The sequence below is a fragment of the Engraulis encrasicolus genome, chromosome 21 (genome assembly GCF_034702125.1).
Source record: "Engraulis encrasicolus isolate BLACKSEA-1 chromosome 21, IST_EnEncr_1.0, whole genome shotgun sequence".
In the NCBI taxonomy this organism is placed as follows: Eukaryota; Metazoa; Chordata; class Actinopteri; order Clupeiformes; family Engraulidae; genus Engraulis; species Engraulis encrasicolus.
In genome coordinates, this window is record NC_085877.1 from 20,121,105 (window position 1) to 20,148,604 (window position 27,500).

General features: G+C 43.0%; 2 protein-coding genes across 2 annotated transcripts in view; both read right to left on the minus strand.

Annotated features, from left to right (window-relative positions):
* dnah2 (dynein, axonemal, heavy chain 2) overlaps positions 1 to 7,765 on the minus strand; it is a 453,668-nt gene extending 445,903 nt beyond the window's left edge. Inside the window, exons 1-2 of the mRNA XM_063186341.1 lie at positions 7,431 to 7,765; positions 4,236 to 4,452 (exon numbers count right to left, since the gene is read on the minus strand). Coding sequence (XP_063042411.1) covers positions 4,236 to 4,392 — 157 coding nt within the window. The 5' untranslated portion in view covers positions 4,393 to 4,452; positions 7,431 to 7,765. The remainder of the gene's footprint in view (positions 1 to 4,235; positions 4,453 to 7,430) is intronic.
* Positions 7,766 to 26,792: 19,027 nt separating this feature from the next.
* The window catches only part of serpinh2 (serine (or cysteine) peptidase inhibitor, clade H, member 2), a gene marked incomplete at its 5' end in the record, with an annotated part of 88,852 nt that continues 88,144 nt past the window's right edge, over positions 26,793 to 27,500 (minus strand). The window contains one exon of the mRNA XM_063187680.1: positions 26,793 to 27,500. This exon is cut by the window's right edge and continues 190 nt beyond it. Coding sequence (XP_063043750.1) covers positions 27,355 to 27,500 — 146 coding nt within the window.

A 27,500-nucleotide genomic window follows, 5' to 3' on the forward strand; every position in this document is an offset into this window, starting at 1 on the left:
CTCTATGCCAGTTCCAACTATGCCATTTTCCCCCCCAAACGCCTGGCCTCCTCCTAGCCTGTCAACGCCCTCCGAGGATGTACTTTTTGTTTATTGGTCATCATGGACACTCCAAATATTGTGGCAGGCAGCAAGGCAGCAAAATGGCGGGACATGGCTTTATTTTTTGCAGTTTAGGGTATAATAAGCTTATCATCATTCTTGGATTTGGAAAAGAACCATAGGCTATGATTTGAAATTTCACATAGCCTAGATGAAGTAGGCTACATTACAAATTACCAGACATTTATTAGGCCTAACAACCTTTAGTATCACGCCATTTCAGCATTATGTGCATGTGGGAAAGAATCTAAACATCGACAAATAATAAATAAATAAAACCGTTTGGGTGAATCATGCCCTTATGGGTTCACCCTTTAGGTGAATTATAGACTTTTTTTCAATACCAGCTTCACCGTCAAGGCACAAAGCAGTGAACTTCCGTGCCAGAGTTTATCAAATGCACACGACTGCAAAGCAATTACGAAAGACGCGTTCTCTCCTGTACTCTCTCTGAGCGCAACGAAAAGCACCTGTGGGGTACGAGCCTGCCAACGAAAAAACCTCCCTATGTAGGCTACGAGTAACACACCGTATGTCAAATGGCCCAGCTGTCTACTTGTTGTTCGAGTGAAAAGGCAGAACTAAGTAGCCTAAACTTGCTGGGAATATTAAAAGGGGGGCTCGTAGGCTACATACAGACGTCTGAGCCCGAGTTTGTGGACTGGGGAAAAGCGGAGGAAAATGTGAATGTTATGAAAGAAAGAAAAAGTTAACCAAATGTTACAGGTCCACGTTTAGAGGAAGAGCTGCGCTGCGGGTCGCCTGTCAACTAATTACAGTTCCATGTCGTGGAGCGTTATACATGCAAACGCCAGTCTATCCAAGCACAAAGGAAAATGTGAATGTTATGAAAGGAGAAAGCTAACCAAATGTTACAGGTCCACGTTTATAGAAAGAGCTGTAGGCTATGCGCTGCGGGTCGCCTGTCAACTAATTACGGTTCCATGTCGTGGAGCGTTGTGCAATGCAAACGCCCCTCTATCCGTGCACAAACATCTGTGTCAAAAACTGCCTGCCTACTTCTAAATAGTTAATTTCCGCTAGTTTCTGACGAACCAAAATAAAGTTCCCTCCCATTGTCCAAACGCAAAACAATGGCGAAAATTGAATGGCCCCCTCAGTTGTCTCTCAATGCTTCGTCAGTTAGTCTTGCCTGTTTGGTAACATAGCATACGTTCTGGCGTGCACGCATTCGCTCCGGTTCAAAATGGCAACTCTGCCGCCTCGTGTATGGCGAAAATTGAATGCCCCCCTCAGTTGTCTCTCAATGCTTCGTCAGTTAGTCTTGCCTGTTTGGTAACATAGCATACGTTCTGGCTTGCACGCATTCGCTCCGGTTCAAAATGGCAACTCTGCCGCCTTGTGGCCACAGGAACACATAGCATACGTTCTAGCTTGCACGCATTCGCTCCGGTCCAAAATGGCAAGTCTGCCGCCTTGTGGCCACAGGAAGGAACAATTGAAGGAATGCGTTTCAGACACAATTGAAGGAATGCGTTTCAGACGGACGGACGGACGGACGGACGGACAGACAGACCCTCTTATAGAGATGCTGGGACGCATCTAAAAACCCTGGTTGTCGCATTGAACACACTGTCATTCAAAATACTAAAATCAACTGCCATACTAAGTTCACTTCCTCATCACATGGGCAAACTCTCTTCATACCGATTTACAATCTGAAATCATCACCCCGTAAGGACACACATTGCATGTCATATTGATGAAAAATGACTGGATGCAAGGAAAAAACACATTTGTTTAGATTTTGAACTCAAAATATGTTATACAGGACATCATATTCATGTGGTTACCCAATATTTTACAATAAATTAGTGCAATTTTTTAAATGTCAGAAAAATATGTAAAATATATACACATCTGTGTACTCCGAGTCTAAAAACAATATTTCAGTATTTTACTACAAACAAAATACCCTCTTTAGTAAGTAGAACACTGAAGAAAATAAGTTTCTACTGTGTTTCAAGTTGAGTATAGAGTTTTACCTTGTGCATATTAGTGTTCAATGGTTCACATAAGAGTGTATTAAAATGACTGCTTGTGTGTAGAGGTGCTCCGATTGCTCGGCTTCCGATCATGACCGGCCGATAATGGCCAAAAATAGCCTGATCGGTGATCGGAAAAACATGCCGATCAAAAAACCGATCGAGAGATATTAAATTCCTCACGCAACCATTTGCCTTTACACCTGGCGCTGCATGTAGGCGCTGGTTCTGCACAGCTGCAACTGTACCAAAAGAAGGCATCTTTGCTTGTCAATAACTTTTCGCCATTCCCCCCTTCATTTCCACCATTCATAACCATATCTGCATCAACAATGATCTGATTTTCCGATCCATGCGCCGTTTACCTTACAATGTAATTTGCGATTGAGTAGGCTACTCGCCAGTGAGCCATTTTACGTTATAACCTGTATTGTTGCCTCGGTCAGCACGCGACAACTTCACGTTGTCAGCACAAACATGTCAATTATTGTTTTCAAAGTTGTAATTGGCAGTCAGTCGATTAGTTTGATAGTCGCTGGAACACCAAACGGCGACAGATGTGGTTAAAACTTGAGAGAGAGATTCAGAACGGTAGTGGAGCACTGCAACTGTGGACGCTGACAGAGAGGGGAGGGGCTCTCCTCACGAGGCTGCTCATTTAAAGCGACAGGTTGTTTTTTTCTCGTATGTGGAAGACTATTTGATGTAATGTTTCAGTTTCAGTTCAATCTTAAATAGTTTAGTTATTCTATGCAATAACTTATACATTGATTAATACTGTAGACTGTATTACCAACACTAGTCTGAAAGATAATAATAATAATAATCATAATAATCATAATAATAATACAAATAATAATAATAGCCTAATAATAGACATGTGCAAATTAAGATTGATTGGTTTATGGGCAGAAATGGTATTCAATAAGGATAATTAATAGGCTATTAAAAAAATAGGAAATCATTTTTGTGATCGGCAATGATCGGTAATCGGCAGATAAAGATTTTTGGTGATCGGTATCGGTGATCGGGCCAAAAAATGGTGATCGGAGCACCTCTACTTGTGTGTGTCATTTGAGAACAAAATGACCTTTTTAGAAGAGAGCACATTGTTTTGAGACAAGACGTGCATTTTTCAGAGGTAGTGAGGAGTTTTGCCCATTGTGTGTGAGGTTTGGAGATTTGTGTGTAGAGTTTTGAGAATTCGAGAACTGATTCCGAAAAATGTGTGTAAGCAATCGAGAAAAACTGTAAAGCCCTAACGATCCTGTCCTTCCTGCAGATGTCCACCATGTAGATAACCAGGGGTGCATTACTCAAAAGCGTAGTTGCTAACTACGGTAGCTACTTTGGTGGTTGCAATGCAATTTCCCATTGGCAACTACCCAAGTTGCTAACTGCTAACAACTACGCTTTCGAGAAATGCACCCCTGTGTTGTCATCACATAACATAATATCATATCATAGCAGGATCTGTAAGTCTACAGCAACTGCTGCTGAAACACAGACCATTCATTTTTTCCTTTCATAAATTCTGTTTTTTTGTTTTTTTGGGGGGGTTTTTAAGAAAAAAAAAGAAAGGCAAGCAATACTACTACGACAACTCTCAATGGAACACGCTGCAAATATGCATGGTCACACACTGACGACACTCATAACCCAATTAAAACTTTAATAACATCCTGTTTTAAACAGATCTGCATGTCGGCAGACGGCAACAACCAAACCATCCAGCCTCATTCTGCGTCTCTGACAGAGTTTGGAATTGATTGAATTTGTTGCCATTTACTGCTTAATTAGTTCAGAATGAACGAAGCAGATGGAGGCTGTACTCCAATCCACTCTCCCTAAATCGTTCACAATCACACGCGCGAACACACACACACACACACACGCATGCGCACCTAACAAACACACACGCCAACGCATACTAGTCCCATGTGCAAAGACAAACACACAAGTAGAAACACACACCTCTTCACGCACAATGTCATACAGCAAGCAACACCGCCGTGCCATATGTGCATATAGTATGTATGCAGGTACAAGGGATCACCTAGCGGCACGCACGCACACACACACACACACACACACACCAACACAAGCGCACACACACACAGGCAGTACCGGGTTCATTCTGACTCTGCGGCGTGGGAATAGCAGGTATGTCATCCGTTGCTGATGGTAAGGAGCCGGGCTTGCCCTTCTTTGCTTTGATGGAACCGGGCCGCTTGGACTTGCCGGAACCCTTTCCCCCTCCACGGGCGCTCTCTGCGTCGGCCATGGTGTGAGGAGCTCACACTATACCCGCACTTACTTCACGGCTCGGCTGCCGAGGATCTGCCTGTGGGCGAGACACAGATGGACATTTTATTTGATGAGGGTACTAAGGTGAACGCACACCAGGGTTTTCAGGTGCGGGTCACGGGACTGAGGCTTACTAGTGCAAACGATCAAGAGGAGACCACACAGTACTGATGGCAATGCAGTCAGATATTTTAATAGTACTGTCTTTTTTGAGTATTTATTTTCTTTTTTACCAGAAAAAAATCATCAACAGGAATGTGCAGTCTTGCACAATCCTGCACATGGACAGTTACCCATCAACAGCAGGTTTGAGTGGGTCATATTTTGAAACACTGTTTTGAACACTGGTGTGTTCTTAAATACAGAGAGTTTGCATTTTTCATAAAATGGCTACCTGGAGGTCACAGGAGAGGCATGCTGAATTACAAGTAAGTTGCAAATATCAGAATGGTGCAGCCATTCAATAATGCACGAATTTCCTTGCATTGTTGAAGAAGTTATAATGGGAAACAATATATCCAATATATTCCTCAGGGCTACTTCACAGACTGTACTTATCTAACAGCTATTTAAATTAGCCATTGTCTAGTGGCAATGGAAATCCATAAGCTTACAGCCATAATAAAAAAAAATGTATGATAACAACATGCATGAGTTTTATCCTAATACTCCCAGGAGTATTTAAAAAAAACTGGCCAACATCCAAACACACACACCTAGTTGACAGCCTGTTTTATTTTAAGCAGTATACAAGTTATTTAATTGGTGCAATACTTACATGTTCACACACCAAGTGACCCATGTGACACCTAGTACACAAATCATGTAGCACAGACATATCATGTTGCCGAAAGTCTAGTCTTAGTTTACTCCTTTCAAAATTGTTATTGTTGACTATATACTTGGATGTTAGTTGGACTCAGTGTGGGATTTCGGAAATAGCTTGGCTATTACCCAGGTAAGCTTGTTAGTAATAGAACAGGAAATTTGTCACTGTCTCTGGGTGTGCATGAATACATAAATAACAACTTGACTTCTTGAAGAAAACAAAATATACATGCACACTATAAGCAAATAGAAACAAACAACAAATTCATAAAAGAAATTTAGCAAAGTGGGGAAAAGGGAGAGGAGGCATGTCACAGCTACCCACAAAAGAGTGCAATTGTGTACACCCTACAAAGTAATTTCCAGCATGCCAATTACATTGTCTCCTCAGGTAAGTAACATCATCCAGGTGTTGCCTGGAAGTGAAACATTAAGTCATTTCTCCCATACCACGTCACCCTTCCTATCCGTAACCACATCAAGACCCCCACCAATGGGCAACAAAAGTCTCGCATTTCTTGAATTATATTTTGCGAGGTCTATCAGTGCAAGACCTATCATGCTAGATGTCTGTGTGAGAATGTTCTGGAATGCAATGGCCATCAACAGGAGATGAATCATTTGTAGATATTTCACCCCGTACAACAGCTCAACACCTTACCCACTTACTGCCTGCCCCCTGGCACTGTCTGACTTTCCCTCTCTCTCTCTCTCTCTCTTTCTCTACGCCTGTCTCTCACTCGTTAAACCTGTCTGTCCCCTTCTTTCTATCTCTTGTTCTGTGGAGGCAGCTAATTTCGGTCTGTCTGCCTACCCGTATCTCTGTCTCTACCTCTCTATTGTGTCTGTATGTCTCTCTCTCTCCCTCTGCCTGCCTCTCCCTCCTTCTGTCTGCCTGTTTCTATCACTCTCTCTCTCACTCACTCCCTCTATCTCGCTCTCTATTCTCGAGGCGGCTGGCTATAGGCAAAGGTCAACAGAGCGCCAATCAAATAACACCAGGGAATGGCCCACAAATCCCCAATAATCCCCAGAAAGGCCGCAGAATATAAAGAGCCATCAGGCACCTCAAACACGTCCAGAGCTGAGGCCAGGGGCCTGCCAGTCTCAGAGAGGGCACACACAGACTGAGGGAGAGAGAGAAGGAGGAGGGGGAGGAGGAGGAGGAGGAGTAGAGGAGAATGTTGACCGTGTCTCTGTGACCTAGTGGGAAAAGTGATCCAGAGAACTGGCTTTGCCTAAAGAAGGGGCTTCAAGATGAAGTGCATATAGCCTCCTAATACCAAACAGAGCACACACAGCTTGAGGAAGAGGAAGAGCAGAAAGAGAAAAGGGAGCCGAGTTGACTGTGCCGCTGTGACCTGGTGGGAAAAGTGAGGTGAGAGACTGGCTTTGCCTAAAGAAAGGGTTTCAAGATGAAGTGCATATAGCCTCCTAGTTTCAAACAGAGAACTGAGGAGGGACTGGGGAGGAGCGGGAAGATCAGCAAAAAAGGAGAACTAGAAGAACCTGATGGGAGAGTGAGCTGGAGAGCTGGCTTTGCCTATAGAACACTGATGGGTCGGCTACTCTAGATGAAGTATAACCTCTGTCTTAGACAGAGCACAAAGGTGAGGAGGACAAGCAGGAGAAGAGGAAAAGGAGAACAAACAGGAAAAGGAAGAGGAGGAGAAGGATGAAGTCCGACACCTCCAACACATCTGAAGCAGGCACGGCGCACACAGGGACCAATAACACACCAAGGAGGATGAGGAAAAGGAAAAGAAAGAAGGAGGAGGAGGAGAATGTAGACTACCCGCCTCTGTGACCTGAAGAGAAAGTCAGCTTTGCCTGACTCTCTGAATAATAGCCATGGGGAGTTTAGATGAAGTACATTTAAATGACTGATTGGTCTTATTCACATAAATTGCCTGCTTTTAAATAATTATGAGGAATAATTTAATGTCCCAAACTCTAATGAACTTGCAAAGCACAAGAACACTCTTGACAGCCTGTTTTAAACCTAGAGTGCCTCTGCTGCATTTCACATTGTAGTCTTTTCGACATAATAATGGAATGATTTGTTTAGACCATACAGGGCCTAGAGAAAAAGACTGGACTATGGAGAAGAAGAAAAAAATGGTTTCAAATTATCAAATGTGAATCTATGTTGTGAGAGACAGGGTGGGTGCAACCAAGGTTACTTACCTCCAAACCCAGAGCTGAGTTACACTGGCCTGGGACCACAGCCAGATGACTCAATTCAAAGGCTCCGAGTTGAAGTTCAGGGCATCAATCTACAGACAGTCAAGCAAGAGTAGAAGACAAGATGAGACGAGAGGAGAGGAGAAGCCAGGGCAGAGGGGGAGTAGAGAGGAGAGGAGAAAAGAGAAGAGGAGAGGGGAGGGGATAAGAGGAGAGCAGAAGCCAGGGCAGAGGGGGAATGGAGATGAGATGAGAGGAGAGTAGAGGAGAAGAGAGGAGAGGAGAAGAGAATAAAAGAGAATAAAATAAAAGAAGAGGAAAGTAAAGAAAAGAAAGAAGAGCAGAGTCTTATCTCTTAAGAGGAAAGGGGGCAGAGGAGAGGAGATGAGATGAGATGAGATGAGATGAGATGAGATGAGATGAGATGAGAGGGGAGGAGATGAGATGAGATGAGATGAGATGAGAGGACAGGACAGGAGAGCCGAACAGAGTCAGAGGAGAAACAAAAGGAGTGAAAAGTGGAAACAAGAACAAAGGGGAAGAGGAGAGCTTAGCAGAGGAGAGGAGGAAAGAGGAGAGGAGAGGAGAGGAGAGTCGTAGTACTGAGCATAATAGAGGAGAAGAGAGGAGAGGAGAGGAGACGCTGAGCAGCCATTCATAAACAATTTATCTTATGAGCCGGTGGTTGTCACCAATCCCCAAAAGATCACTTGTCAACACTCGCAGTTCTTCTTGCTTTATTGAACCTTTGATTTTGCCTCCTCGGTTGTCATTTCTTGAGGAGGGTGCGTAATAAAGGAAATGGGTTATCGAAGGAGGGAGGCAGGCAGCTGGAGCGAGTAAGTAATAAAACATTTACTGATGCGGAAAAAACAGGCCTGCAGCTGAAAACTCTCCCTGGTTGGAAATTTAAGGGGGAAAAGTTGACAGTGATCAATAACATTAATATGTGGCTCTCTCCTCTCTGAAAGTGGAAATGTGAAATAAAGCTGTGTGTGGAGCCGATCGTGCAGAGAGAAATGGAAGAGAGTAACTTGCGTTGTACAAACTGACAGGACAAGCAGTACAATCTGCCGGCCTGAAATAAACACAAAAAATGCACAACTCTTCTGAGTACTGTTATTAAATTATCGAATTGGTTCCATTACAGTATGGATTAGGATGGAAAACAACTGGATTTTTCGATGGAAAAAAATGGCTGTAATAATAACAATAATAATAGTAATATCAGCAAACGCTGAGAAAATGACTTTGCCATTCAATGCACTACAAATTTTGATATCCTCAGCTATTTAGGCAGCACACAAGTCTACGAATAATTCTGCTACACTGCACTGCTAGGCCTCAGTCGTAATGACAATATTGGGGTCAGTGTCCCAGTCTCATTGATAAAGCTCAAACATCATCCATGAGTAATATCCTCTCAAAGTAGCTGGATTGCAAAACATGATTGGTTTCACTGCAATAGCTCTATATTCCAGTAACACAGAAAGGCTTTATCTTTTAAATGAAATAAGACCTTTGTGATGCATGATCATTCCGTGAAGAAACTCCTATTGCACCATGTTGTGTAACATCAGTTGATTAAGCTTGTGTTATTAGTTGTCAACATTGTGGTGTCTTTTGCTGACAAAAACTCTTTATACAGAAAAACATTGATATCAGTTATCGGTCCCTTCTGTATTTTGGCCTGATATGCTATCAATACTACCAAAATGTTCTCCTTTCTTTCTTTCTTTATTTCCTCCAGTTGTAGGCCTTTCTCCTGCTTGCTTTCAATAAGATATTGAAGAAAACGTTTGGCGCGCTTTAATTGATATGATCACATTTCAAATTGATAGCACTCCTCTCCGTTGAACGACACGTGTTATAACGAATTATTATAATCAGGGCTCCAAATTATTATTTTTTTCACCACCAGCCAAACTGGGGTGAGTTTCTCAAAAGAGAAGTTGTTAGCCTGTTAGCAACTTTGGTAGTTGCCAATGGGAAAATGCATTGAAAACAGCAAAGTAGCTAATGTAGTTAGCAACTTTGGTTTTGAGAAATTCACCCCTGGATAGTTAACCTTACAAGCCAAACACACTTACAAACCCCAACTCCGGTGAAGTTGGGACGTTTGGTAAACAGTGAATAAAATCAAAATGCTATCATTTTCAAAACATTCAATCTATTCATTAGATGGAGAATAGTGAAAAGACAACATATTAAGTGTAAAACCGAGTCCCAACTTATTTGAGACGTGTTGCATTTATCAAATTAGAAATGAGTACATACTCATTTCTAATTTGATAAATGCAACACGTCTCAAATAAGTTGGGACGGGGATCAGTGAAATTTAGTAAACATCCAAATAAGATAAAACAACAAAGAAGAACATTTCAAAATGAATTGTACTGACGGATAATATAGGTGTGGAGGTATAAGATCATCACAGAGAGACTGAGTCTCTCGGTTTTAACACTTAATATGTAGTCTTTTCACTATTCTCCATCTAATGAATAGATTGAATGTTTTGAAAATGATAGCATTTTGATTTTATTCACTGTTTACCAAACGTCCCAACTTCACCGGAGTTGGGGTTTGTACTAGTGGCTCTACCAGTCGAACTGAAATTTCACCAGCATTTGGACGGTTGCCTGCCGTTATTTTTTTCAGCCCTGATTATAATGTACTTTGCACATGGTCCCTGTCATAAATAATAAACCAAATATGATGAAAATTGAAAGCGTAATGTTAGGCTTGGCTCAGGGCCGTACATAGAACCGCACTTTTTGTCACCCAGTTAATACGCTCAGTCAGTGCAGCCTAGTTGTCTCTGCTGTTTCAAGTATCCTTTCTTAGATTCACGAAGCGCAAAACTTACTCTTTACCTCACCTTAACATATCTGTCAACATGCAAATATTACTTTAAAGAGGCTCCTGTCAAGTAGGTCTAAGAGCACTATCCACCTGCTACTCGTTTGATAAGCAGACCGATAACGTATAGCTAGCTTCCTCACAACTTCCAGGAAGGCTTCAAGCATCATTCTTACCTGTACAAGTAAACGAGACTCGGCGGCTCTTTCTTCACATTTGGATTCAGTTTAATCGGCGTCTGAAATGCTGAAATGTCTTGCAGGGCTTCCCCAACTAGCACATCTTAAAACAAATGTCTGTAAAAGTTACAAATTTGATAAGCAGATTAGAAAACAGTTAGCCTCTCGTGAACTTTCCAGTTTGCTAAAAGCAGCGCGTGTATACATGTAACCATGGAAACGAAGCACGAGGGCGGGCTCTTTGAGCTGCCGCAACCTGTGCAGGACAGGCTCCACGGACCACGACTGGCTGACAGCAGCACAACATTGCTTTGCAGAGTGCAGACTGCAGCCAGTCTGACTGTGTGGAATTCATGAGAGAGTGGATGGACGTTGTGTACTCTCAAAACACTGCACCGCCTAAAAAAATGGCAAATTCATATTCTTCTGAAAGAAACAGTTTGAAATGTTCCCATTGAGAGTAAATAGATTCTATAGAGGTAAATAGATTCAATAGAGGTAAATAGATTCTATTTACTCTCAATGAATGTTCCCCATGTTCTCTGCTTGCACGCGAGGACCCACAAAACAGTTTAGCGAGTGACTAAAGTAGTGTAGAACACAGCCTGGCAACCGTTAGAAAAAAATCACCAGCACCAGGCCACAACAACTGCACGTCTTTGAAACGAATAGGTAAGGGTCCACGCTTGACTTGTGAACCTGTTTGACGCGAAACTGATAGATATAGGTTACTTGTCTGAACTTGATATATCCTTGTGTTGGAATATTTTAACACAGCCTCCAAATATAGATTCATGACTCAGTTGGCTTGTCTCACTCACTAACAACAACAGAAATTTCCCATAGAAAACAACTCCGGTGTAAAAACAGGCTAGGCTATGTAGGCTACTGCGGGACTTATATAGGCATATTAGTGGTGCGTGATTTTGGTGACACCGAATTACAGCAAGGGCATTTGTATACGTGTACACACTCGTATGAGCGTAGCCTGCAGACATAGGCCTATATGAAGTAATGCTGATCCACTGGTGTGAACTAGGCCTACTGAGATCAACTTGTCATCATCTCTAGAACTAGGCTATTCACCCTGCCCCTCCTCCAGTCTCATTTCGTGATGGCGGAGGGAGTGGGCAAGCAGCCTACTGGACGGCCAGTTATTTATGGTCCCAAGTTTCTATAGCCTATAGTCAGTGTTAGGCCTTGAGCCAGGACCCAAATATTGACCTCTCGCAATCGAACGGGTGGGCAAGTTCTAATCTGTTTTTTTGACTTCTTGGACATCTCAAGTAAACAGTTTGGCATGATAACCGTTGCAAACAGGTAGCTTTTTGGTAGTTATCATGTGTTGAAATGGTGGACCAGTAAAATGGAAATGTGAAAATCGGTATTGTGGTTATTTGCTATTATGTAGTTAATTGACCACACAGGGTACTTGAATTACCTCAGGAATGCTTCCCCTTCTATTAAGACCCTAGAGGGGTTGTTAGAGCACACTAATAGGCCTAATAGAATCACCTCAGCAATATGTGAATGACAAAATGTGATAAAAAGGATAACATATGAAATCCGTTTTTTTATTTTTACTTTTTTACTTTTCCCTCAACAGCAAAGCAACACCAAAAACATAATGAATTAGCACATACTAACATATGACAACCATATACTGTACATTAATATGGCATGATAACCATTGCAAAGAGGTAGTTAGTGAAAGATCGTGCGTTGAAATGGTGGACCAGTAAAACGGAAATGTGAAAACTGTATTGTTGTTCTTTGTTATTATGCAGTTTTTTGACCACACAGGGTGCTTACATTCCCTCAGGGATGCTTTCCCTTCAATCAAGACCCTAAAACGGTTGTTAGACCATACCAATAGACCTAATAGAATCACCTAAGCAATATGTGAATGACAAAATGTGATAAAAATGACAACATGAAATCATCTTTTTTTTTTAAATTAAACTGCAACAGCAAGAATAACATGAACAAACACCATGAACAAATACATATTAACCATATTAAAATAAACTAAAGAGCATTATTTCAGTCCTCAAGATCTGACTGAGTCCAGTAAGCATCTGGAAATATGTCACCATGATTATCCTCTTCATGCTGATATACGCATGTCTGAAGTTTTTAGAGGGTTGTGCATTTTGAGCTACTTCTCAGACATCGGTAATCCGGCAGTTTACATTGAAGGCTGCACTTGCAAGACATCAGTTGTAGCACTGCCTCAGGGGCTGGAGATTGCCGCATCCATAGTGAGCTGGTCATTTTCATAGTTGGCCCAGCCATGGTCAAGTGGGCTTGGGATTTGTGGATGCTGCTGAAGACTTGCTCTCAAGATGCCAGCCTGATAGTTGGCAAACATAGCATGCATGAGGAGGCAGTCCTCACATGGTGGAAGTTGGCTTGATTCACACTCTCCATGCTGAGTGCAGAAAAGCTGGTAGCGGGTTGTATTTATGTTCTACGTATTTGTCGATGTTATGTAGAGTTGGCACCTAAATGCTTCATGAATACATCCATGGACAGCTCCAAGTCCTGTCCCAGCTTATGAAAAACTGCTTGAAAGAGCTCTGATCTCATCGTGAGCTTTCCACGGCCTGCACTGTCCTTTTGTGTTTTTATGATTATTTTTTGTATTTACTTTACATTATTTTTCTATTGTAGCCCTAGCCTCTTCCCCCTTACATTAGAAAATCTGTATTTCATGTTAAGATATTCCCTATCAAATAACCTGGTGGTACTCGCACTGGGTACAAAGTAGTTCAAGAAAACTGTCATGTAGTGTACCCCGGTTGTCATGTGGTGCACCCCGGCCGGCTGGCTTTAACGTCGTAACGCAGTCCCTCTGTTATAACCTTATTGTCACCAAATGGTAATGGCCAAGTCTTAATCGGTTACCTAAGACTTCCTGCATTGTTAGCAATGTTGTTATAATGTAGTTGAGCGTTTTCAGCCAAGAGTGAATTGGCCTGTCGCCAGGCCCATTTGCAGTAGGAGGCTATCAGAGGTGGAAAGAATACTAAAAAATGTAATCAAGTAAAAATAGTAAAATACCATTACTTGGTTCAAATTCTACTCAAAGTAGAAGTAAAATTACCTCTTTAAAAATCTACTTGAGTAAAAGTTAAAAAAAAAATACAAAAAAAATGTAATTTGAGTAAAAGTTAGTTACTTTCAGTTTGTCTTTCTATTGCTTTCCTTAAATAGCACCCTTCATGACCTCTGCCTATCTCTACACAAGTCATCTTCCAATAACCTGGCGATCGTGACAACAAAATTCTGTGTGCCCTGGTGTGGCAAAGTTGCAGGCCTAGGGTCAGCTCATTGATACAATAGCCCATTACTCTGAATTTAGGGGTCTGGATTTCATTGTGTTTGGGTCTGGGACCTTCAATTTCAAAGGCTGGGAAGCCTACCAAAGGAAATAGTCTGATGGATTTCATTTAATTCCCTGTTGTGAGATTACATTTATGAATAAGTTTTGTTAATAAATAATAAGTCTTGTATATCTTCTAAAAAACTGTTTTCAGGCTGCGTTGCTACTCAGATCTAGTCCCTGGTGTGTGCTCTACTATTCTCAGCCAGTCGCTTGCAACTGTCTGTGGGCTGTCGGACTGATGGTATGGGACCGGCGGGCCCTAAATAGTAATCCAATAGATTAGTCCAAAATAGATAATTTATGGTAAATGGTAATAACACACAATTTCCCTTCATGTCTGACAGATTTTCCCCTTTATTTATTAATTTTGCCTTCCTCAGTACTCAAGGTAGATGTAAGTAAAATACTTGGGCCAAATTGTAATTTGAGTAAAAATAAAATCACCCATTTTAATAACTACTTTGGAAACTACAAATTACACATGTATGAGGTACAGGTAAAGTACACAAGTATGAGGTGACCCCTTGTCAGTATATCAGGAATATACACATCACCACTAAAAGTGTATAGGCCTTTTCCTCACACATGTGTATGTTTAAGCATGCATGTACAAGAAAAGGTATTGTATGAACTTGAATTGATGTCTATCCCTGATATTTTCTAAAGGGTGCCTCATACTTAAGTACTACTTACTGCTTAACCCCCTAGAGCAGCAATATGGCTCTCTGTAATTTCATAGCAATGTTGTTATGATGTAGTTAAGCATTTTCAGCAAGTGAATAGGGTCGCCGGCAACCCCAGCTGCAGTAAGAGGCTAGGTGTTTTTGGGAAACTCAGCCGAAGACGACATTATAAGAGTTACCAGCAGGGACAGCCAGATGAAGGTAGATATTTGAGCAGAAGGAGACAAATGCAAGCAGATAAAGCTCATAGAGTCAACTCCATCTGTCAGGCACAGACGCCCAGCCACTGCCACACCAACACGCATGCACATTATGTGTTTTCTCTGGGTTATGTGTGGAATGATCAAAATTTGAGAATAGCACAACATATGAATCTAGAAACCACCACTTATTTTCACATAGTAAATGTACTTTCATTACCAGACACTGAAGCAGTAACTGTAAGAGAATGCAACTCTTCAATTTTTTGATTGTTAATAATCGTGAAACATGTAATCTGTTATTCCCTGTTACTGGCCTGCTCTCTGGACTCTTCATACAGTATGTTGCTTTGAAGGTGGGGTGATCCCTCACCCCCACTACTTTCAGTGCAGAGCGGGTCAGTCTGTTGATTTGGGACATTACTTGTATGGTTAGATTTCCAAACCCAAGTGATTGTATCATAGGCATGCACAGATATAGGAACGGACTTGGTGGTGCTAAAGCACCTGCCCCTTCGCAGTATTGGACGAAAAAAGGCCCTTTTTGTCACAATGTGTTCCATATTGGCATGATCATCTACGGTCGAAATTCTTGAGATCAAAAGCATGTGACAATTCCCCCTGATATAATATAGTTTATAATACAAGGGTGGGGAATCTAACTTATGTCTCAAGGGCCGTTTACGGCCCCTGATGTAATTTTAATCTTATGCCGTTTCAAATGGAATTTGACATGCTTGTAAAGAACTCTTAGAAATTTTATTTGCAATACACTTAAGTTGTTTTCAGGGGACCTAGTGGAGGTGGGGTCTGTTGTGAAGCCTAAACTGCAAGGGGAAATCCTGATCTGTGTTCATAGTGCAACCTTTTGTAAAATTTGAAGTGGCCCACGAATGAAAACGGCTCCCCACTCCTGCTCTAACCTAGCAAGGCAACTGGAAGTTCCACACGCCCCCCGCCCCCACCTTGAGCAACTGCCCCCAAAAATGTCTGTGCATGCCACTGGATTGTATAGTGTAGTACACTCTCAACAACAGCGTGGTACAAAAAGTTAGGCCTACTTTATCCTCTCCAAACACCCTTAGTCGATGTAAAAAGTGTAGTCTCTGCTTCATCAAATAGGTCTTTGTCTACATATCAAATTCGAGTGTGTCTGTAAATTAGTTTACATTTAAGTACATTACACTTTGTTTGGATAATGAAACATAACTATTAAGGAAACGTGTAATACAAAACCCACCTATATTGTAATGTACTGAGAAAATTGTGTGGTGAGGCATAGAAGATTTATTTTTTTTACCCAATCTTCCAGTATTTTCACTCTTGAGAAATAAACCCTCATTTTAAATGAAAAGTCAGTGAAAATGGGGGCCTGAACTAAATTAAGTGGGAAATATGTGTAACGTGCCCTTTGAACTATCCAAGAACTTTGTATAACATCTTTTCCTATAAATATATTTATCTCAAAGTCATTTTTATGTTCAATTTATCAAGATATTAGCAAATTAGCCCAGGCGTTTTTAGTGTAAAATGGTTCAAATAAGAAATGCATGATAAATATGATAAAGCTACTGTTCTGCAAAGGTTATCATACCAATTCATAAACTGGACATATATAGCAATACTAAAATACCAACAAGACTTTGCCCACCCTTTCGATTGCGATCGGTGGTCTGGCTCATGGACTATGTTGGGCAATAATGCATTACAAAAGTAATTAGTATGCTTGCCATGCGTTTTGAAGAACCGCTCAAGATAGAAAATCCGTTCAAAGACCGAAACGTTCGGCTCGGTCAGACGACCAGGTTTTGTATTTTTCACGGGGGTACCTCGAACTCTCTAGCGCCACCAACAGGAAAACTGTAACTTTTGAACCGTAGGTCCAATTTTCAAAAACTTGGTATCCCTGGAATCCTTGGACTAAGACGAATCCAACGCACCCTATGACGTCATTTTCCGCCTGGATAGTTTTCCCGCCATTTTGAATTTTGTAAAAATCAATAAAAATGGCGCCCTGTCCACAATTTATGGGGGATCGTCCCGCAAATTTACACAAAGCATGTTCCGAACAAGGTACATCTACCCTAAAAGTTGCGGAGCGATTGATTGAACCGTCCTTGAACAGGAACCAATCGAATTTGCAAGCGAGGACTCCAAACAGGAAGTGAGCTCATATCTCGGCAACGCCTACTCGTATCACAATGAAAATTAATACACATTACCCTCACTAGAGCCAGGGACTACATACCAATTTTCGTGAAAATTGGAACATGGGGGGCTTCACAATTAGTGAAAATGTGTTTTAGCTCATATTGAAGTCGCGAAACAGGAAGTTAGCTCATATCTCGGTAACGACATGTCAGATCACAACTTAATTGGATACATATGACTGACATCACCCCTAGAGGTCAAATGACAAATTGGAGGATAATTGGCCACTGGGGGGCGCCACAATTGACGAAACTGTGTTTTGGCCATATTGAAGAGGCAAAACAGGAAGTTAGCTCATATTTCGGAAACGCCCATATGTATTACAACCAAAGGGTATTCACACTTTCCTTGGACCAAGCCGAATCCAACGCACCCTTTGACAAAATTTTGGACCTCGGAAAGTTTTCCCTCAATTTTGAATGTTGTAAAAATCAATAAAAATGACGCCCCTCCCACATTTTTTGTGAGAGTGTCCCGAAAAATGAATCAGATCATGTTCAGACTGAGATACAGCTACCCTGAAAGTTACGGACTGATTTCTTGAACCGTCTTTGAACAGGAGCCAATCAAATTTGGCGGCGAAGACGCCAAACAGGAAGTGAGCTCATATCTCGGCAACGCCTACTCGTATCACAACAAAAATGAGTAGACATTATCTTCACTATAGCCAAAGGCTACATACCGATTTTTGTGAAAATTGGCCCCTGGGGGGCGCCACAATTAGCGAAATTGTTTTAGGTCAATATCAGCCCCATTTACACTATGGGCCAATGGCCTCAATGTATTGGCCCAGGAACTTCAGCCAAGTAATTTAAATCTATTTGGTGCTCTTACCTTTCCCTTAGCCCAAAGGGCGCACAAGAAAGAATATGCAAATGTACAATATGGTGTCCAGGGGGTGGTACACCAAAAAAACATGTTTTTGACTTAGACGTATTAGATTGTGTGTGTGTGTGTGTGTGTGTGTGTGTGTGTGTGTGTGTGTGTGTGTGTGTGTGTGTGTGTGTGTGTGTGTGTGTGTGTGTGTGCTGAACATGGATGAAGAGCAATGCATGAAGGGCAACCTCCACGAAGGGCAACATGCATGAAGGGCAACGCATGCATGAGGGGCAGCGAATGCATGGAGGGCAAGCATACTCCAGCATTTTCTGTGAGGAAATGCAATCTAGTTAATTACTGTAATGCATTACTTTTTGCTGTAATGCAGTAGGCCTAATGTAATGCATTACAGGGCAGAAATCTGTAGGCCCTAGGCCTATTACTTAGTTACAATGCTAAATTACTTAAGTTACAATGTCCTGGATTGTAGTATTCAGTGTGGTGGGTCAGAATGAAGCTATTACTGAACCTGGTAGTTTTTAATTTAGGCTGCATATGCTGCCAAAACACCTCCTGGATGGGAGGTGAAAAAGTAATGACTCATGAGCTTGATTTACACTGTAATAAATTGCCAGATCCATTCAGGCCTACAGTTCTTTTGGCGAAAGTAACTTAAGTCTTGCAAAAGTAGTGTAATGCCTTACATTTTAAATATAATATTGTAGTGTAGGGATTATTTTGAAAAGATGCAATCAGTAATGCATTACTGTTTTTGAGTAGCCTAACTTGCCCAACACTGCCTATAGTCAGACCAACTTTTATTTTTATTTTCTGAGTGACACAAATAGTGAAAGAAGTTGAGAACGCTGTCCTTACGCTGCAGTTCAGGCAAAGGCACCTGCTGTAGGACTGCACCACAGCATCTAAACACGCCTGTTATGACATTCCCAAAGCGACCTGTACTGATATTGCTCTTCCAAAGATGTAACATTACATTACATTACATTACATTGCACTTAGCTGACGCTTTCATTTATTCATTACAACTATTATTTTTCAGGGTATTGGTTACAGTCCCTGGAGCAATGTGGGGTTAGGTGCCTTGCTCAAGGGCACTTCATCCATGGAGGGAGATGTAAGGAGAGGTCAGGGGGGATTCGAACCGGCAACCCCTAGATTGAAAGACCAACTCTCTAACCACTAGGCCACGGCTGTAACCAAGTACAGCAGCCTCTTCTCCCTCCTAACCGGCCCGCCGTCCCCTCCCCTCCCCCACTGCCGTTACACTGTGTGCACTGTGGGCAAGTGCAAGATAGAGCAAAAGCGTCTTGGCGATATAAATCAGGCAAAGGTTTTAAGAAAGCTAGTTTAAGTTTTTGCAAGTTTTGAGGTTTTAACACAGACTATTTTTATTTCTTTCTGTGTGACACAAACAGCTTTGTAAAAGAGTGCTCTCATCTCTTCTCTTGGCGCGTTGTGTGGTTCAGAGGCAAAGGCACCTGCTGCAGGATTCCCAGTATCCAGGCCTACTTTGAGAAAGTCCCACAGCGACCTGCCATCGCTCTGCTCCAGTGTAAGTAACCCAGTGATGCAGCAGCCTCTGTGACATTTTCAAAGTGCATTTTCAAGCGCACCGTTCCACCCCTACATCTAAATTCTTCATAGGGTTCATAAAAAAGCCACCACAAAAGAGAGCGGGAGAGTTTGGGTTCATGGCCTGACTGGTTCAGCTGGCTTTTATTTAAAATTGGGAGATTAAACATTAAACCATTTAGGTCCCTCAGACTCTGCAGTGCTCCAGACCAGACACTGACTGATAATGTCACTTAAGACGGTCAACTCTCCCCCTATAATGCATACACGCTCCCTGTTGGCTACAAGGAATAGGCCTACTACATATGGATATATGCCATGGACTTGCCATAGGCCTACTGGCTGTAAATATACAAATACATGCACTGATAACCTTACACACACGGTACACACTTTTCCCAAGGAGAGCGTATCCTCTGGAATATTTGTCCCTAAGGTCTGACCATCTCTGAATACATTGTTGGGTTCAAATTCAATTTTTTTCAAGGGCAAATTTGCTTTTAATGACCTTATTCGACAGACGTTTTTTTTCCATCCTGTTAAAATGCAAAGGAAAAAAGCTGTTATAGTTGAACACCCTGTTAGCACACACAGGGTGCGATGCCAGAAAACCAGAAGGGGGGATATGTTTCAGATTTTAAGCAATATCAATGGAATTACATTAAACTGTGATTAAAATCATGTAGAAAAAGTGGCGATATCAAAACCAGAAGAGGGGACAATCCTATCGTTACAGCCCTAGTAGGAGATGATAGCTATAATGTTGCTAGGACTGTCGAGCAGAGAGGTAGTGCATGTGTGTGTGTGTGTGTGTGTGTGTGTGTGTGTGTGTGTGTGTGTGTGTGTGTGTGTGTGTGTCTGTTCATGCACGCGTGTCCATAATCTATGTAACCTACAATGTGTAGGTCTAGGGATTTGTTACTCAGGTTTCAAGGTCAGTGGCAGTCTAGGCACCCATGGCTTTTCACTATACTCCATTATAGAACAGCTGAGGAGAAAAAGGAGCTGGTCATAAGAAGGGATGCAGGGATTTTTTGGGCTTTTATGCCTTAAAGGTGCACAAGGTTGGATGACGTCATTTGCGCAGTGCCCGTGTCATGCCTGTCTCAAAATCTACACCGTAATGAAAAAAATGCTGTTTAAATAAACTCGGTGTTAGAATTTTTTTCATCATGGAATGCCAGCAGTTGATACAAACCTGAATACGGTATGTAAAGCGATATTTCGTATGAAAAGTGTTTCCCACAACACTCCTTCGGACCGCTCTGTCAAAAAGTTGCATTTGGGGTTTTCTGACAGCAGACCGTCGGAGTGGTCGCAGAGCCATCGTTCACTTACTAATGATTCACAAAACCATCGTCTGACTTGGGACAGTGATTAATTAAACTTTTAATCCTACCTGGAGCCCCTTTAATTTGAGAGAGTGGGAGAGGAAAGGAGCGGGAGAGAGAGAGACTGGAAAGGATCGGTAAAGGACCTCGGCCCGGAATCGAATCCGGGTCGCCAGCATCAGGTAGCAAGCACAGTCGGCCCGATTCTGGCTGAATATCGGCTGGAACACTGGTTGTGACTGGGCCTATACTTCTAGGTTACAGTTGGTATGATGGTACTGTTTTTGAGTCGGCCCGATTGTGGTTGAATGTTGTCACTGTCGGCTGTCTGAGCTGACGCTCGGCTGAAACACTGGCTATCATGACTGGGCCGACAATGAAAATAACTGTCAAAATTGCAGTAACTGAGCCAACGCTGTGCCGACACTGAAAATAACTGGCAGCATACGGTAACTGGGCCATTATTGGCCAGTATCTGGCCAGTATCTGGTGTCTTAGCTCATCGAGCCACCGCTCCACGGGATGCAGGTTTGAATGCCATATTCAAAGAACACTGAATGTCATACCAAAGACAACTTTTTGATTGTTTGTTTGACTCTTTTTTGTATTTTCTTTGAAGCTGACCCACAATTTAGAAGGGTAGTGCAAAAATGGCCGGTCCTTTTTTCTGGTCCTAGTCCAGCCCTGTTCCCGAGGTGCCTTTTTATATGTTGTTGTTTTTTGTGGGCCTGTCCATGATTGTCATCTGCATTGCCTGTATGAGGATGGCCTATTACTGCACCTTCTTCCATGGCTGAAGAAGCCTCAGCCAAGGCATCTAAACCCACACTGCTCCTTCAGGAGCAATTCCTTTTACCTAAAAATAACTCTTGAGTCACTTTGGATAAACGCGTCAGCTGTGTTATGTAATGTAATGTCTGTAGCCTATGATGTGAAACAGTATGGATGGTTAACCTAAGGACACCGCCCTTACCAACAGTGTCCCTGTGTGGCTCTCTCTCACTCTGTATCCCCCATCTTTTACACAGTCAGCGGGCTCACCATGTCTCTCATTCACTTCCGCAGGGAGGTGAAGTGAAGCTTGAAGCTTGTAGTGCAGTAGCCAGGCTGTGCCCTCCTAGTGACGCAACACTTTCAGCGTTGCAACTAGTCAGGTCAAGAGCAATGCAAGTACTTTCTGAGTTCCCGAAAATACGTGAACTCCTCACACTTTGTCGATAAGCAAACAACCGTAAGCAAACCAAGGGAGGCGGGTCAACCATGCCGTTTGGGAAATGTTAATTGTTGTGCTCTTGGTCAGACCAAGTCTCGAAGAGATTTGAAAGTCGATGATAATCAGGCTATGTAGTGTAGTGCATGGTTCCAGAGAGTGATGAAACTCTGCAGTACTTTGTCTGGCTGACTGGCTAGCTCCTGTAATATTTCATTTGGTAGTCTCAGCAGCACATATATCACTTATCGTAATCATGACCCGGTGGGGTTTCATCTGGATTGTTCCCGACGTTAGATTGCTTCGCTTGCTTCCTGCGGGCCTAATTGTCTAATTGCTGTGCTTTTGTACTTTATGAAAAATGCAATAATTTGGAAAAATGCCCGTAGTGTAATTATTACAGAATCTGAAGGCCTTCGAGAGTACCCTTTAGTGATTGACTGCAGATTTCAGAAATCAGTGTGTTTGTGTGATTGTGGATCAAATGGCGGATGTAATATGGAAATGATTTGAACCTTTAAGTGTCCAGGGAGAATGCTACCTGGGACTGCTAATTGTTTCTTATAGTTTTTTTTCTGTTTTAACATGCAATATAGTTTATTTTTTATTGGTGAACTACTCCCAGACACCCACAGACACTCCCTTAGCTAAACACACACAGACATACAGTCCACAAACACACACACATTTTTTTGTTTTTATGTCTTTCCCCTTCCCTCCCCAAATGAAGTTCGCCCCTCCAGAAACACTAATGTCATCTTAAAAGTATGTGTTCGGTTGAAAAGGCACCAAGAATCCTATGGGTTTAAATGTAAAAACTAAAAAACCCTTTTTAATAAGTAATGCTTGGGCAGGGACGCACACTTTTTTTAACTTCCTTACTTTCTTATATTAATGCAGAGAGAGCAAGTCCTTTTTCTGTTCTTTCGTTTTATTTCTCAATAATTCATTTTTTAGGGGAAATAAAGAGAAACCATTGGCTGGCTGGCTTGTTCCACAGACTGAAAGAACACAGTGAACACTGCACAAGTTCAAGCAGGGCCATAGACTGTAAGCGAGACACACTGTGGTAGACTAGGCCGCATTTTCACAACCCCCCCTGTTTCGCAGGTTAAGATTTATAGAGATGTCGGGGTCTTATGGCCATAAAACTTTGCTTTAAAGCGAGCGCTCCAATTACCGTTGACTGCAGAGCAACTGAAAATGGTGGCCAATATTTGTCGGAGAGCAGGTGATTCCTTTTGTTGAGGAGGCAGATTTACAATGCAGCCGCTCACATAATGGGCATGAAACGAGTTATACGTTTTGATACTACAGTGTAGTATAGAGAGCCCATTTTTGTCAGCGGGAATGCCCTCCCAAGAGAATTATAAACTGTGTTGAGCTATAAAAGGATTACATAGCTGGAGGGTGCACACACAGGCCTTAATGAGCCGTTTTCTCATAGCTACATCATCGCATTGTACAGGAGGATGGTGGCAAATCTGCCAGGCATTTGCTGCCTAACAGACCTCCAACAGGGCCCAACGTCTTCTTAAAGACCCAAACCAGGGACTATTTTGGGCCTGGCTGTCAAAACCAAAAAAACATGTAGAGGGAACTTGGTCTGGCAAAACTCTCAAACGTAGAAAGTTGGCTGACTTTTTGTGATCGCTGTGTAACAGCAGACAGGGGTGACACCAATCAGACCACTGATAGTGGCAATGAATGCATAGTTCTATTCACCCTCCATTTGTGCCCGATTTTACAGGCTGTCATTTCTTGGTAGAATACAGCATTTGTTTTCTTTAATTAAGTTAGAATGAAATGTCTGAGAAATGTCTAGTCTTAGCCTGGGCTGGCCCGCCTTCACTAACTGTGACGCTGCGCACAAGTCTTGCTTCTCCTTTCTCATTTCTGAATGCTCGCAGAGCTTTGAAGTCGTGATAACCAGGCTAGACGTACCCCCTTAATGCACACCGTACCTCCTGTGGCATGCTGTAATAGACATTGAAAGTTAACCACTATAGTACTACACTACTATGACAGTGCACAGGGCCTTTAGTAATACATTACGACTTAGTCATTGCCATTCTGGTAACAGCTAAATTATAATTCCGTGTCTTAAGGGGTTAAAAATGATGAGCACACTGTGAGCTTAAAAACTGAGTTGCAAATCTCCACCTGTAGAGGTTAGCCTTACAAAATGAATGAGTGGGACAATGAGAGGAATGAGAAGGCATATAGCATGAGCAGCCTAGCAGCTGCTGTTAGAGTGATGCCAATAAAGATGCTGCCGGGCACAAAAGGTGTCTAACAGGTAACTTGGTATCAATTCACTCCCAAAGAACACCATCTCCCCCTCCCCACAAAAAAGTTTTATAAGTTATGTCAGTGAAACTTACGTCAACTGTCGAGAGATGTGATTTCCTGTTTTACTGTGAACTCTTTCTTTTGGCATGAGATATGGTAATCACATGTGGCAGGGGAATAGGTTTTGAGTGACTGCATTAATTTGTGTCAAGAGACTTCATATTTTTCACAACCCAGTGAAGGTAGTGGACGGACGGTATTGTAGGCTGTTCAATTACCTTTATTTTTTTTCTCATGAAGTTTTTAACTATTGCGACAGTTACCACTTTCCTTTTATCACTGCACCAAAGAGTTTTGTGGGGAAATCTGAAATGTTTGACTGCACCACTGCTGGAGACCCAGCATTTAGACGGTCATAAACTGTGTGAGGGGACCGTGAAACTAACAGTTATTGAGAAGTATGGCTGTCAAGTCTGCTGTATACTTGTCTCCATTGTGTAGTTTTGTCGAAACTTCAGTAATAACCAGACTTGTACAACCGCATCAATATCTATTGTGCCACCAAACCCATTTACTGCTGCAACAGCTCTCTAACAGGGTATTTGGTCTCCGTTTGGCCATGTAGCTTAATTGAGTTTCACAGGAGAAATATCTCCAAATTAACTGCTATGTGCACCGATCAACGAAAAAAAAAGCCACCAACGCGTAATGGTTTCCGTCGTTTTATTGACACACAATCCCATACACACCAGATAGGCTACACACACACAACAGACACACAAAAGCACAAGCACACGCACACACGTGCATACACACACACACACACACACAAGCACACACACACGACTGAGTCATTATCCACCTGAGGTTGAGATTGAGAGCATCACCTATCACAGTCATTAAAGTTAATTAGTCACCGCAGTCACCTTTGACACACGCATTCATCCGTCCTGCCGCACAGTCAGTCAGTCGAGTCGAGTGAAGTTTTTGCCTTCAGTCTCTTCCCAGCCAGCAGCGCATGCAGCACTGATCCGACACCAATACACAACACACCGTACATTTTAAAACATCAAGTGCCCTCATCAATAAAACTCACTGGCAGCCATTTGAAGGAAATTAACAACGCGTAAAGGAAGAAAGACAAACAGAAAGGAACAAAGGAACAAAGGAAGAGGAAGAAAGAGAAAGAAAAAAGAAAGAGAGAGAGTAATCATTCAGAGGGCTTGAGTTGCATGGCTTGTGTGCTTGGCCAGGAGTGGTTGTTGAGGGTGGCTGTAGTGGAGGAGGGTGGTGGGGGATCGGCCGTATTGATCTGTTGTGGCATTAAAGGATTAAAAGGTTTGCCGTCCGTCTGGGCTGTCGACAGGGCTGGAGAGTCATTAGTGCCATTAGCGTTGGTCCTGCCCATCAATAACCACGCGGATGAGCTGTCCTCCCCCCGGGGGGGGATTGGTAGTGGTGGAGCGTGGAGGTGGGGTTGGAGCAAGTGGGGCAGAGGAGCAGGTGAGTTAACCATAACCATGCGAATGGGCTGTTTCCTTCCAGGGAAGTGGGTGCAGTGGTGGTGGTGGTGGGGGTGTGGGTGTTGTGGGGGGGGTTGTAGAGTGCAGGGGAGCAAGTGGGCAGCAGAGAGAGGGTGGCACTATAGGGGCACTTGAGTGTTACCTCTGGATCTGCCCATCAATAACAATGCTGATGACCTGGGGTTTGTAGAGTGCAGGGGAGCAAGTGGGCAGCAGAGAGAGGGTGGCACTATAGGGGCACTTGAGTGTTACCTCTGGATCTGCCCATCAATAACAATGCTGATGACCTGTCTTCCTCCCCAGGGGGGAAGGGGTGGTGGTAGTGGTGCAGCGTGGAGGTGGGGTTGGAGCAAGTGGGGCAGAGGAGAGGGTAAGTTAACCATAACCATTCGAATGAGCTGTTTCCTTCCAGGGAAAGTGGGTGGAATAATGTGTGTGTGTGTGTGTGTGTGTGTGTGTGTGTGTGTGTGTGTGTGTGTGTGTGTGTGTGTGTGTGTCTGTGTGTGTGTGTGTGTGTGTGTGGTGGGGGTTGATGGAGGGGTTCAGGGAGTGCAGGGGAGCAAGTGGGCAGCAGAGAGAGGGTGGCACTAGGGGCACTTGAGTGTTACCTCTGGCAAATCTGCCTATCAATAACCACGCGGATGACCTGTCTTCCTCCCAGGGGGGCGAAGGGCTGCAGCGGTGGTGGTGGAGGTGTGAATGAGGGTGGGGTTTGGGGTTTCAGGCCAGAAAGTGGGCAAGGGGACCAAGTAAGCAGCGGAGAGGGTAACTTTTTTTCTGTTTAGGTGAATGAGAGTGGACTGAGTGATCGTGGTTGAGGTGGACAGGATCAGTGAGGGTGGGGGTTGGGGTTCCCAGCAGTTAAGTGGGCAGTGGCACTCTCCTGGGCATCTTGGGGGGAATCTCTGGCGGAGAAGGAAATAGTACCAAGTGTGTGTGTGTGTGTGCGTGCGTGAGAGTGAGAGAGAGAGAAAGAGAGAAATACCCTTATGCTTTCACGTCGTATTACAACCATAAAATAAAGCAGTGTGTGTGTGTGTGTGTGTGTGTGTGTGTGTGTGTGTGTGTGTGTGTGTGTGTGTGTGTGTGTGTGTGTGTGTGTGTGTGTGTGTGTGTGTGTGTGTGTGTGTGTGTGTGTGTGTGTGTGTGTGTGTGCACTTCAGAGATAGTCCATGACAGTGCAATTGAGAGGTGCTGATGAGGCAGTGGCTCTCACATCTGAGTTGGCAACTTCCTCACCCGCTGATGCATACACTCCTTTGGTGACTATCGAAAGGGCAGGTATCAATACTGATTCACCTGTTCTTTCTTTCGTTCAGTTGTTCTTTCTTTCTTTCTTTCTAGTATCTATCCATCTATCTACGTGTATCTAGTATATATCTATCTATGTATTTATTATCTATGTATTAATATATTTAGCGTTCTGTATGCGAGTGGTATGAAAAAAGAGTATGGGTTGAGGTTGTTGAAAATGGGTTAAGAGTGTGTGTGTGTGTGCTTGCGTGCGTGCCTGCCTGCCTGCCTGCCGTACTGCCTGCCTGCGTGCCGTGTGTGTGTGTGTGCGCAAGCATGTGTGTGTGTGTGCGCAAGTGCATGAGTATGTTTGTCATGTGAATGTGTCTGTGTGTCAGCATCCTCCTCATAGCTCGTCGTGCAGGCTCCGGCCCTCGGCCACATCCATGGCTCCCATGAGCACCAGTGCTCCCGACGCCTTGTCCATCACCATCACCACAAACGAGTGGTCCGCATAGAACATTTTAGGACTGACGTCCACATCCTCCTCCT